The 13534-nt window shown below is 42.5% G+C and overlaps 1 protein-coding gene across 17 annotated transcripts in view; it reads right to left on the bottom strand.

Annotated features, from left to right (window-relative positions):
- The window catches only part of BCLAF3 (BCLAF1 and THRAP3 family member 3), a 66229-nt gene that overhangs the window by 12925 nt on the left and 39770 nt on the right, over window positions 1-13534 (bottom strand). For 16 of the 17 annotated variants that reach the window (XM_060292379.1, XM_060292380.1, XM_060292384.1 and 13 more), the window contains 2 exons: window positions 11376-11490; window positions 1362-1460 (listed from right to left, as the gene is read on the bottom strand). In XM_060292379.1, the coding sequence (XP_060148362.1) occupies window positions 1362-1460; window positions 11376-11490 (214 nt within the window). The remainder of the gene's footprint in view (window positions 1-1361; window positions 1461-11375; window positions 11491-13534) is intronic. The other variant, XM_070044690.1, reaches the window with a different exon arrangement.

The raw sequence follows: 13534 nt of genomic DNA, 5'->3' as shown, positions 1-13534 counted from the left end.
CTAACCACTAGATGGCCAGGGAATTCCCTGAAAAAAATCTTTTGACATCAAGAATTTTGACTCAGGAAGCCAAGGTGTTAACAGAAGATCACTCAAGTACACTCCTAGTCTATGGTTTGGAGATCATTTATACTACCTTTCTGCTCATACTAACTTCCTACTAATGAGCTAACCACTCTAGCCAGACTGCCTGCTACTTTCACCAAAAAAACCCTCAGGTTCTTGGGCTTCCCTGGTGGCACAATGGTTAAGAATCCGCCTGCCAATGCAGGGGACACGCGTTTGAGCCCTGATCCAGGAGGATCCCACATGCCGCGGAGCAACTAAGCCCGTGCGCCACAACTACTGAGCCTGCACTCTAGAGGCCGTGAGCCACAACTACTGAAGCCACAACTACTGAGCCTGTGCGCCTAGGGCCCGTGCTTCTCAAGAGAAGCCACCGCAGTGAGAAGCCTGCACACCCTGTGCACCGCAGTGAAGGATAGGCCCCGCTTGCCGCAACTAGAGAAAGCCTGCGTGCAGCAACAAAGACCCAAGGCAGCCAAAAAAAAATAAATAAATAATAGTAATAAATAAAAAGGTTTAACGATAAATAAATAGTACAAAAAAAAACCCCAAACAGGTTCTTTTCTTTTCTTTTTGGGGGGAGGGGAAAGAGACACTGTAGAGTGGAAAAATATGAAAAAAGGACCTATCATAAGCACGAAATTCAGTCAAAATGGATTTAAAAAGCACCTCAATTTATGAGAGCAAGGAGAGAGAAACATAATACTTTGCACTATAATTCTTATTCCATATGTTTGGGGGATGAAGTGTTCTGGAAAAACAAACATGTTCACTGATTAAAAGTATCACTGACATCAGACATAGCTGTACAAATAATTAGAACGTGATGAAATATGCTTTAACAAACCATGTTGGACCAGAGTCTTTCTCTGATGATCCAGAAGGCCTCTGAGGGTTGTGTGTCTATGGGCAGGGTTTTTCAATCACTGAATCCTGGAGAAGGCTCTATAGCTATGCACTTACATCTTAAGAGGTAAAGAGGCAGGCTTAAAGGGAAGGTCTGGGACCTTGCCCACCTCTCCACCTAGAGCCACTCCATCTGCATCTGTTTTATGTATTTGAGTTTCCATGTAATATTTGAAAAAGGATTCCACTGGTAAAAAATATATTTGAAAATCAAATCCTGAGGAAAGGGGTCATCATTAACCTGATTACAGTTAACTATAATCCAGAAATATTAATTTAAAGCTACTATTTGAAATATAACAAAAAGAGCTTTTAATTTACTAACACTTAGAACATTATGTTCAAAGCAAAAACCCAAAGCTAGAATTGGATGGAGAATAACACTCTACCTTAAAAGTTCTTCTAAAGCCTCTTGTATTTTGATGGTTTCCCTCAATTCCAAATGGTTTGTGAGTAATGATGTCTTTTCTCTGCATAGTATGATAATTCTGCATGAAAAAAGTATTAGTATGGTTAATATACTTTAAATTTTATTTTTAAAAGTTCATTTTACCATTCAAAAAATACATGTTTTTGTTTGTTCGTTTTTGGCCACACTGTGCAGCACATGGGATCTTAGTTCTCCGACCAGGGATCAAACCCACTCCCCCTACACTGGAAGCACAGAGTCTTAACCACTGGACCACCAGGGAAGTCCCACAAAAATACACGTTTTAAATGCATGGGATTAAGAACACAAAGCATGTAGCATGTAGCTTAGCTGTATGAACATACACACATCTTCCTTCATGTAACCCATGCTAGTTTGTGAGGGGTTGGTTTAATTCATGAATGTGAGAAGTGTAACAAAATACATACTCCTGTATAACACAATGGGTAACTTTTAGAAAATGGACTGTAAATCTAGCATTTATTCAGGCATCCAGAAGAGAAACAAACCCATTATTACTAGGAGTTGCTAAAGAGTTGCCACTGTCTGAGAACACAAATTCTCAATGCTATAGGAGGCAGGTGCTGCTGAATCAGGTACCTGCTTTGAGTAGATGCTCCTGCCATGACTAGGTAAGTATCAGAAGGCAGAGTATTAAGACTGTAACTACAAAGAACCTGAAACCTTTGATGGGAGCAGGAAAGATGGGGCCCATTTTTTTTTTTTTTTAAGAATGCCTATGGAGAACTTCCGGGAAGATGGCGGAAGAGTAAGACGCGGAGATCACCTTCCTCCCCACAGATACACCAGAAATACATCTACACGTGGAACAACTCCTACAGAACACCTACTGAACGCTGGCAGAAGACCTCAGATCACCCAAAAGGCAAGAAACCCCCACGTACCTGGGTAGGGCAAAAGAAAAAAGAATAAACAGAGACAAAACGATAGGGACGGGACCTGCACCAGTGGGAAGGAGGTGTGAAGGAGGAAAGGTTTCCACACACTAGGAAGCCCCTTCGCGGGCGGAGACTGTGGGTGGCGGAGAGGGAAAGCTTCGGAGCTGCGGAGGAGAGCACAGCAACAGGGGTGCGGGGGGGGCAAAGCGGAGAGATTCCCGCACAGAGGATCGGTGCCGACCGGCACTCACCAGCCCGAGAGGCTTGTCTGCTCCCCCGCCGGGGCGGGCGGGGCAGGGAGTTGAGGCTCGGGCTTCGGTCGGAGCGCAGGGAGAGGCCTGGGGTTGGCGGCGTGAACACAGCCTGCAGGGGGTTAGTGTGCCACGGCTGGCCGGGAGGGAGTACGGGGAAAAGTCTGGAGCTGCCGAAGAGGCAAGAGACTTTTCCTTCCCTCTTTGTTTCCTGGTGCGGGAGGAGAGGGGATGAAGAACGCTGCTTAAAGGAGCTCCAGGGACGGGCGCGAGCCGCGGCTAAAAGCGTGGACCCCAGAGACGGGCATGAGACGCTAAGGCTGCTGCTGCTGCCACCAAGAAGCCTGTGTGCGAGCCTCAGTGTCACTATCCACCCCCCCTTCTAGGGAGCCTGTGCAGCCCGTCACTGCCAGGGTCCCGGGATCCAGGGACAACTCCCCCGGGAGAACGAACGGCACGCCTCAGGCTGGTGCACCGTCCCGCCGGCCTCTGCCGCCGCAGGCTCACGCCGCACTCCGTGCCCCTCCCTCCCCCAGGCCTGAGTGAGCCAGAGCCCCCGAATCAGCTGCTCCGTTAACCCCGTCCCTTCTGACTGAAGAACGGACGCCCTCCTGCGAACTACACGCAGAGGGGGGCCAAATCCAAAGCTGAGCACCTGGGAGCTGTGAGAACCAAGAATAGAAAGGGAAATCTCTCCCAGCAGCCTCAGAAGCAGCGGATTAAAGCTCCACAATCAACTTGATGTACCTGCATCTGTGGAATATATGAATAGACAACGAATCATCCCAAATTAAGGAGGTGGACTTTGAGAGCAAGATTTACGATTTTTTCCCCTTTTCCTCTTTTTGTGAGTGTGTATGTATATGCTTCTGTGTGAGATTTTGTCTGTATAGCTTTGCTTCCACCATTTGTCCTAGGGTTCTATCCATCCGTTTTTTTTCTCTTAATAATTATTTTTTATTTTAATAACTTTATTATATTTTATCTTACTTTATTTTATTTTACTTTATCTTCTTTCTTTCTTTCTTCCTTCCTTCCCTCCTTCCTCCCTCCCTCCCTCCCTCTCTTTCTTTCTTTCTACTTCTACTAATTCTTTCTTTCTACTTTTTCTCCCTTTTATTCTGAGCCGTGTGGATGAAAGGCACTTTGGTGCTGCAGCCAGGAGTCAGCGCTGTGCCTCTGAGGTGGGAGAGCCAACTTCAGAACACTGGTCCACAAGAGACCTCCCAGCTCCACATAATATCAAACGGCGAAAATCTCCCAGAGATCTCCATCTCAACACCAGCACCCAGCTTCACTCAACGACCAGCAAGCTACAGTGCTGGACATCCTATGCCAAACAACTAACAAGACAGGAACACAACCCCACCCATTAGCAGACAGGCTGCCTAACATCATAATAAGTCCACAGACACCCCAAAACACACCACCAGAGGTGGACCTGCTTATCAGAAAGACAAGATCAGGCCTCATCCACCAGAACACAGGCACTAATCCCCTCCACCAGGAAGCCTACACAACCCACTGAACCAACCTTAGCCACTGGGGACAGACACAAAAAACAACGGGAACTACGAACCTGCAGCCTGCAAAAAGGAGACCCCAAACACAGTAAGATAAGCAAAATGAGAAGACAGAAAAACACACAGCAGATGGAAGGAGCAAGATAAAAACCCACCAGACCTAACAAATGAAGAGGAAATAGGCAGTCTACCTGAAAAAGAATTCAGAATAATGATAGTAAAGATGATCCAAAATCTTGGAAACAGAATAGACAAAATGCAAGAAACATTTAACAAGGACCTAGAAGAGCTAAAGATGAAACAAACAATGATGAACAACACAATAAATGAAATTAAAAATACTCTAGATGGGATCAATAGCAGAATAACTGAGGCAGAAGAACGGAAAAGTGACCTGGAAGATAAAATAGTGGAAATAACTACTGTAGAGCAGAATAAAGAAAAAAGAATGAAAAGAACTGAGGACAGTCTCAGAGACCTCTGGGACAACATTAAACGCACCAACATTCAAATTATAGGGGTTCCAGAAGAAGAAGAGAAAAAGAAAGGGACTGAGAAGATATGTGAAGAGATTATAGTTGAAAACTTCCCTAATATGGGAAAGGAAATAGTTAATCAAGTCCAGGAAGCACAGAGAGTCCCATACAGGATAAATCCAAGGAGAAATACACCAAGACACATATTAATCAAACTGTCAAAAATTAAATACAAAGAAAACATATTAAAAGCAGCAAGGGAAAAACAACTAATAACACACAAGGGAATCCCCATAAGGTTAACAGCTGATCTCTCAGCAGAAACTCTGCAAGCCAGAAGGGACTGGCAGGACATATTTAAAGTGATGAAGGAGAAAAACCTGCAACCAAGATTACTCTACCCAGCAAGGATCTCATTCAGATTTGATGGAGAAATTAAAACCTTTACAGACAAGCAAAAGCTGAGAGAGTTCAGCACCACCAAACAAGCTTTACTACAACTGCTAAATGAACTTCTCTAGGCAAGAAACACAAGAGAAGGAAAAGACCTACAATAATGAACCCAAAACAATTAAGAAAATGGGAATAGGAACATACATATCGAGAATTACCTTAAATGTAAATGGACTAAATGCTCCCACCAAAAGACACAGATTGGCTGAATGGATACAAAAACAAGACCCATATATTTACTATCTACAAGAGACCCACTTCAGACCTAGAGACACATACAGACTGAAAGTAAGGGGATGGAAAAAGATATTTCATGCAAATGGAAACCAAAAGAAAGCTGGAGTAGCATTTCTCATATCAGACAAAACAGACTTTAAAATAAAGCCTATTAGAAGAGACAAAGAAGGACACTACATAATGATCAAGGGATCGATCCAAGAAGAAGATATAACAATTGTAAATATTTCTGCACCCAACATAGGAGCACCTCAATACATAAGGCAAATACTAACAGCCATAAAAGGGGAAATCGACAGTAACAAATTCATAGTAGGGGACTTTAACACCCCACTTTCACCAATGGACAGATCATCTAAAATGAAAATAAACAAGGAAACACAAGCTTTAAATGATACATTAAACAAGATGGACTTAATTGATATTTATAGGACATTCCATCCAAAAACAACAGAATACACAGTTTTCTCAAGTGCTCATGGAACACTCTCCAGGATAGATCATATCTTGGGTCACAAATCAAGCCTTGGTAAATTTAAGAAAACTGAAATTGTATCAAGTACCTTTTCCGACCACAACGCTATGAGACTAGATATCAATTACAGGAAAAGATGTGTAAAAAATACAAACACATGGAGGCTAAACAATACACTACTTAATAACGAAGTGATCACTGAAGAAATCAAAGAGGAAATAAAGAAATACCTAGAAACAAATTACAATGGAGACACGACGACCCAAAATCTATGGGATGCAGGAAAAGCAGTTCTAAGAGGGAAGTTTATAGCAATACAATCCTACCTTAAGAAACAGGTAACATCTCGAATAAACCACCTAACCTTGCACCTAAAGCAGTTAGAGAAAGAAGAACAAAAAAACCCAAAGTTAGCAGAAGGAAAGAAATCATAAAAATCAGATCAGAAATAAATGAAAAAGAAATGAAGGAAACGATAGCAAATATCAATAAAACTAAAAGCTGGTTCTTTGAGAAGATAAACAAAATTGATAAACCATTAGCCAGACTCATCAAGAAAAAAAAGGAGAAGACTCAAAGCAATAGAATTAGAAATGAAAAAGGAGAAGTAACAACTGACACTGCAGAAATACAAAAGATCATAAGAGATTACTACAAGCAAATCTATGCCAATAAAATGGACAACCTGGAAGAAATGGACAAATTCTTAGAAATGCACAACCTGCCAAGACTCAATCGGAAGAAATAGAAAATATGAACAGACCAATCACAAGCACTGAAATTGAAACTGTGATTAAAAATCTTCCAACGAACAAAAGCCCAGGACCAGATGGCTTAACAGGCGAATTCTATCAAACATTTAGAGAAGAGATAACACCTAACCTTCTCAAACTCTTCCAAAATATAGCAGAGGGAGGAACACTCCCAAACTCATTCTACGAGGCCACCATCACCCTGATACCAAAATCAGACGAAGATGTCACAAAGAAAGAAAACTACAGGCCAATATCACTGATGAACATAGATGCAAAAATCCTCAACAAAATACTAGCAAACAGAATCCAACAGCACATTAAACGGATCATACACCATGATCAAGTGGGGTTTATTCCAGGAATGCAGGGATTCTTCAATATACGCAAATCAATCAACGTGATACACCATAGTAACAAACTGAAGGAGAAAAACCATATGATCATCTCAATAGATGCAGAGAAAGCTTTCGACAAAATTCAACACCCATTTATGATAAAAACCCTGCAGAAAGTAGGCACAGAGGGAACTTTCCTCAACATAATAAAGGCCATATATGACAAACCCACAGCCAACATCGTCCTCAATGGTGAAAAACTGAAAGCATTTCCACGAAGATCAGGAACAAGACAAGGTTGCCCACTCTCACCACTCTTATTCAACATAGTTTTGGAAGTCTTAGCCACAGCAATCAGAGAAGAAAAGGAAATAAAAGGAATCCAAATCAGAAAAGAAGAAGTAAAGCTGTCACTGTTTTCAGATGACATGATACTATACATAGAGAATCCTAAAGATGCTACCAGAAAACTACGAGAGCTAATCAATGAATTTGGTAAAGTAGCAGGATACAAAATTAATGCACAGAAATCTCTGGCATTCCTATACACTAAGGATGAAAAATCTGAAAGTGAAATCAAGAAAACACTCCCATTTACCACTGCAATGAAAAGAATAAAATATCTAGGAATAAACCTACCTAAGGAGACAAAAGACCAGTATGCAGAAAATTATAAGACACTGATGAAAGAAATTAAAGATGATACAAATAGATGGAGAGATATACCATGTTCTTGGATTGGAAGAATCAACATTGTGAAAATCACTCTACTACCCAAAGCAATCTACAGATTCAATGCAATCCCTATCCAACTACCACTGGCATTTTTCACACAACTAGAACAAAAAATTTCACAATTTGTCTGGAAACACAACAGACCCCGAATAGCCAAAGCAATCTTGAGAATGAAAAACAGAGCTGGAGGAATCAGGCTCCCTGACTTCAGACTATACTACAAAGCTACAGTAATCAAGACAGTATGGTACTGGCACAAAGACAGAAATATAGATCAATGGAATGGGATAGAAAGCCCAGAGATAAACCCACGCACATATGGTCACCTTATCTTTGATAAAGGAGGCAGGAATGTACAGTGGAGAAAGGACAGCCTCTTCAATAAGTGGTGCTGTGAAAACTGGACAGGTACATGTAAAAGTATGAGATTAGATCACTCCCTAACACCATACACAAAAATAAGCTCAAAATGGATTAAAGACCTAAATGTAAGGCCAGAAACTATCAAACTCTTAGAGGAAAACATAGGCAGAACACTCTATGACATAAATCACAGCAAGATCCTTTTTGACCCACCTCCTAGAGAAATGGAAATGAAAACAAAAATAAACAAATGGGACCTAATGAAACTGAAAAGCTTTTGCACAGCAAAGGAAACCATAAACAAGACCAAAAGACAACCGTCAGAATGGGAGAAAATATTTGCAAATGAAGCAACTGACAAAGGATTAATCTCCAAAATTTACAAGCAGCTCATGCAGCTCAATAACAAAAAAACAAACAACCCAATCCAAAAATGTGCAGAAGACCTAAATAGACATTTCTCCAAAGAAGATATACAGACTGCCAACAAACACATGAAAGGATGCTCAACATCACTAATCATTAGAGAAATGCAAATCAAAACTACAATGAGATATCATCTCACACCAGTCAGAATGGCCATCATCAAAAAATCTAGAAACAATAAATGCTGGAGAGGGTGTGGAGAAAAAGGAACCCTCTTGCACTGTTGGTGGGAATGTAAATTGATACAGCCACTGTGGAGAACAGTATGGAGGTTCCTTAAAAAACTACAAATAGAACTACCATATGACCCAGCAATCCCACTACTGGGCATATACCCCGAGAAACCCATAATTCAAATAGTCATGTACCAAAATGTTCATTGCAGCTCTATTTACAATAGCCCAGAGATGGAAACAACATAAGTGTCCATCATCGGATGAAAGGATAAAGAAGATGTGGCACATATATACAATGGAATATTACTCAGCCATAAAAAGAAACGAAATTGAGCTATTTGTAATGAGGTGGATAGACCTAGAGTCTGTCATACAGAGTGCAGTCAGGAAGAGAAAGACAAATACCTTATGCTAACACATATATATGGAATTTAAGGAAAAAAAATGTCATGAAGAACCTAGGGGTAAGACAGGAATAAAGACACAGACCTACTGGAGAATGGTCTTGAGGATATGCGGAGGGGGAAGGGTAAGCTGTGACAAAGCGAGAGAGAGACATGTACTTATATACACTACCAAACGTAAGGTAAATAGCTAGTGCGAAGCAGCCACATAGCACAGGGAGATCAGCTCGGTGCTTTGTGACCACCTGGAGGGGTGGAATAGGGAGGGTGGGAGGGAGGGAGATGCAAGAGGGAAGAGATATGGGAACATATGTATATATGTAACTGCTTCACTTCGTTATAAAGCAGAAACTAACACACCATTGTAAAGCAATTATACTCCAATAAAGATGTAAGAAAAAAAAACCAAAAAAAAAAAAAAGGAATGCCTATGTTGCGTTGTAGCAGAACTGACTCTTCTGTAAAGATTAAATGTTAGGATGCATATGATAACATTCTTGGTACAATATTTACACGTTGTGGGCATCCACGCAGGCTGATTTTCCTCCATTCAGGAAGCCATTCAATCAAATAGGAAGTATCTTTTCAGTCAGCATTAATATGGGTCACACTTCATCATCAGGTGAGGGGACGGGATCATTGGTTGTGGGCTCCTGGGGGCTGCTCTGTCTATTCCATTTACCAGTGCACCCCGATGGGATGTGTGCTGCTTAGTACCTAAGCTTTGTCTCAGACTCCCAACTCACACTCTATACTCGACTTGGGGTTTGGACTGGGAGTCAGTCCTTGAAGCCAGCTCCCACTTAGATCCCACCCACAGGGACACTGGAGGGAGACTAGAAGGCTGGAAGAGAGGAGGCGGGGTTGCTCCTTCCTGTATGTTTGTTGTTCTGCTTTTCATCCTGGCAGTGGTCCTTTGGTTCAGCCTCCAGTTTGTTTGTTAGTTTTTTGACACAGCCAGCTCCAGCTGGGCAGCCCCCACTCCTCGGAGGTCCACACCCAGCTCACACCGGCCTTTCTCTAAGCTTCTAGAGCTCTACGCTTTCTTCCCTAAAGGTCGTGGTTGCTTCCTTTGGTTTTTTGATTATTTTTATTTTTATTTATTTTGGGCTGCGTTGGGCATTCATTGCTGCATCCGGGCTTTCTGTAGTTGCGGCAAACGGGGGCTACTCTTCGTTGAGGTGCACGGGCTTCTCATTGCGGGGGCTTCTCTCGTTGCAGAGCATGGGCTCTAGGCACGTGGGCTTCAGTAGTTGTGGCACGCAGGCTCAGTAGTTGTGCCGCATGGGCTCTAGAGCGCAGGCTCAGTAGCTGTGGTGCACGGGCTTAGTTGCTCCGCGGCATGTGGGATCTTCCCGGACCAGGGCTTGAAACCGTGTACCCTGCATCGGCAGGTGGATTCTTAACCACTGCGCTGCCAAGGAAGCCCGATGGGGCCCAGTTTGAAGATGGTTTCTTTCTCCAAAATCAACAGTCTTATAACCTTCTATTTATTCCATTTGCTATGGAGTCTGTACTTCTCACAAATCTTCCTCTTTCACACCTTTATTTCTCTCCCCAGTTAAGAAAAGTCATATAAAACCCTTTTCCTAGTAGTCATCTTGAGTTTATGCTAAGCCTATACATTTGAATAAGTGCATAAAGACACATGTAATGAAATGAGATTTTGGGGGACCTTGAGAGGGAGGGGGTGTATTTTGCACATGAAGGGATGTCAGTCACTGGGGGCCAGTGGGAAGACTGTACCAGGCAGCTTCTGACCAGGCTCCCAATCATCCCCACCTTCCAGTAGCCAGGCCCTTATGCTATTCACTTCCCTTGAGTGTGGTCTGTATCTAGTGACTTGCTTCTTACAAATGGAGTATGGTCGAAGTATGGATGTCACTTCTGAGATTAGGTTACAAATCGACTCTGGCTTCCATCTTTCTAGCTGTCACTTGCTCGCTCTTATGGAAGCCAGCTGCCACTCTGTGAACTGCCCTATGAAAAGGCAAATCTTTAGAAACAGAAAGTAGATTAGTTGTTAGCTGCGGGTGGGAACACGGAATAAATAAATAGCCCTGAGGGTTCTAATAGGGGTCACGAAAATGTCCTAATACTGGATTATGGTGATGGTTACACATCTTGGTAAATTTACAAAAAATCATTCAATTTTACACCCTTACATGGGTGAATTTTATGGTATGTAAAATATACCTTAATAAAGTTGTTTAAAAAAAATTAAGAAAGCTAGTACTATAATAAGTGCAATAAAATCCTGATAAATCAAATGAGATGATCATTTATTTGGTCATAATAACTATAAGCCTCAACAGAATCTTAACACTGAAGAACAGAATCATAACACTTACTTAATGAACAGTTACAAACATTATGAAAAATATTGGTGATCCCTGTACCTATAGATACATGTGAGAAGGAAAATGGAACATACAAAAATAAAAAAGTTGGAACTGCAATCTTACCAAGTAAGGTTTCTGAATAAATTTTCTAAAATTTGATTTTACCAAACATGTAGATTTTTGGAATCCATCAACATGAGTATTCTTCAACCTTGTAAAACTGGAATGCTGATCACTCCTAATAAAATGAAAGAGAGAAAATAAGAATCTTTTATTAGTTTACATTTATCCGACAAATAAACAAGAGAAATCAAATTACACCCTTTGGAAACAATTAAAGCAGCGCAACAGTAAAAAAAAAAATCTCCATGATCTATCACTACTAAAATTACAAATAATATTTACCAGGGCTAAAACTCTCATTTTTCAAAAAACATTATTTAGCCAAGTTGGCAGTTAGCGATAGGGGGAAAACCATATTCCTAGGACCAGGGTTCTTAATCTGGAGTCCAAGGACAGGCTTCCTAGGGCTGTAACCCCCGAAACCATACATATGTAGAACACATGTTTCCTGAGGGAAGATAGTCACGGCTCTTGAACCTTTGGCAGCACGGGACAGCCCCCCTTGCCAAGAGACTCAGTGGTGAAAGCTCCAGGGAAGAGGCCAGTGAGTGGCTCAGGCCTGCTTGCTCACTGGCAGAGCTGGGGCCTCTGATACTGCTGGCTCCCCTCTCCTGTTGTAGTGAGGCCCAGAGGCCGCCAAGGGCTATTCCTGGCCAGCCCTACCTGGGAGGGAGCTCCTTCCTTGGGCTTCTTTCTCCTCTAACCCCGGGGCCTCATTCCCACAGCCCTTGGGGGGTCCTCTCCCTGTCACATCCCACCTCTCCCACAGTGGTCCTCAGACCCTTCCTGCTCTGTGGCGAACAAACGGCTCACGGCTTCGGCCCTGCTACACTCCTCCCACAGGACCCCAGTGACATGGGGACAAAATCCACACTCCTCCTCACTGACCCCCAAGACTCTTCCGGCGCACGCCCTTGCAGCCTTGCCGGCTGCTCCATCCCAATCTCTGCAACACCCACACCGAGCTGCGGGAACATCACCTCCATGCGGCTCTCGGCACACACCACAACCTCGCCTGCCTCTACGCACTGGCCCATTGGGTGCCTTCTGCTGTAATTTCCTTCCAACTCAGATCAACCTCAAGATTTAGCCCCACTTGCACCTGTTCCAAGGCTTTCCCAGACCCCTCTGAGGTGGACTAGGTGTCCCTGCTATGTGCACATGTGGCACTTTGGGGTCTTCACAAGTGTTTGTAACTAATGGTGCACCTTCTCACCAAGCAAGGTGCGATCCCTTCACAGGAGGCACTGCGGATGGTTCGTTCTGTGGTCCCAGCTCTGACCCTAGAATCTGACATGGAATAGCCACTCGGGATTTTTTGAAATGTTAAAAAAACCCATATTCTGTCAAAATGTTCATGATATGGTAGTAAGTCAAAAGAGTAGGGGGCGAAGTCAAATACTGAGAATAATTTCACTTGTTTAAAATATACACATATAGGGCTTCCCTGGTGGCGCAGTGGTTGAGAGTCCGCCTGCCGATGCAGGGGTCACGGGTTCGTGCCCCGATCTGGGAAGATCCCACATGCCGCAGAGCGGCTGGGCCCATGAACCATGGCCGCTGAGGCTGCGCGTCCGGAGACTGTGCTCCGCAACGGGAGAGGCCACAACAGTGAGAGGCCCGCGTACACCCCCCCCAAAAAAAACCCAAAAAAACCACATATATGGCCAGAAAAAAAAAATGATATGAAATGTACTAAATATTAACAGTAATCATCCCTGACTGGTGAAATTAAGAATGCCTTATATTTTTGTTTTTATACTTTACTATATTTTTCCAAATGTTCACCATTAACATGTACTACTTCTATAAACAAAACAATAGACTCTAAAAAGTCCTCTTTGCAAAGCATATATCTGATGAACGGGTAGTACCCAGAATATATAAAGAACCCTTACACCTCAATAATAAAAATATGATAATCCAATTTAAAAATTGGCAAAGGATTTGAATAGATATTTCTCCAAAGAAGACACACAAAAAGCACATGAAAAAATGCTCAATATCATTAGTCATCAGGGAAATGCAAATCAAAACTACAAGAAACTACTTAAAACCCACTAGGATGGCTATAATCAAAAAAATGACAACACCGGTGTTCATAACAGCATTATTCATAATAGCCAAAAGATGGAAACAACCCACATGTCCATCAACAC

This window comes from Globicephala melas, chromosome X (assembly GCF_963455315.2).
Source record: "Globicephala melas chromosome X, mGloMel1.2, whole genome shotgun sequence".
Classification (NCBI taxonomy): Eukaryota; Metazoa; Chordata; class Mammalia; order Artiodactyla; family Delphinidae; genus Globicephala; species Globicephala melas.
This window is presented reverse-complemented; position numbering and strand designations above follow the sequence as displayed.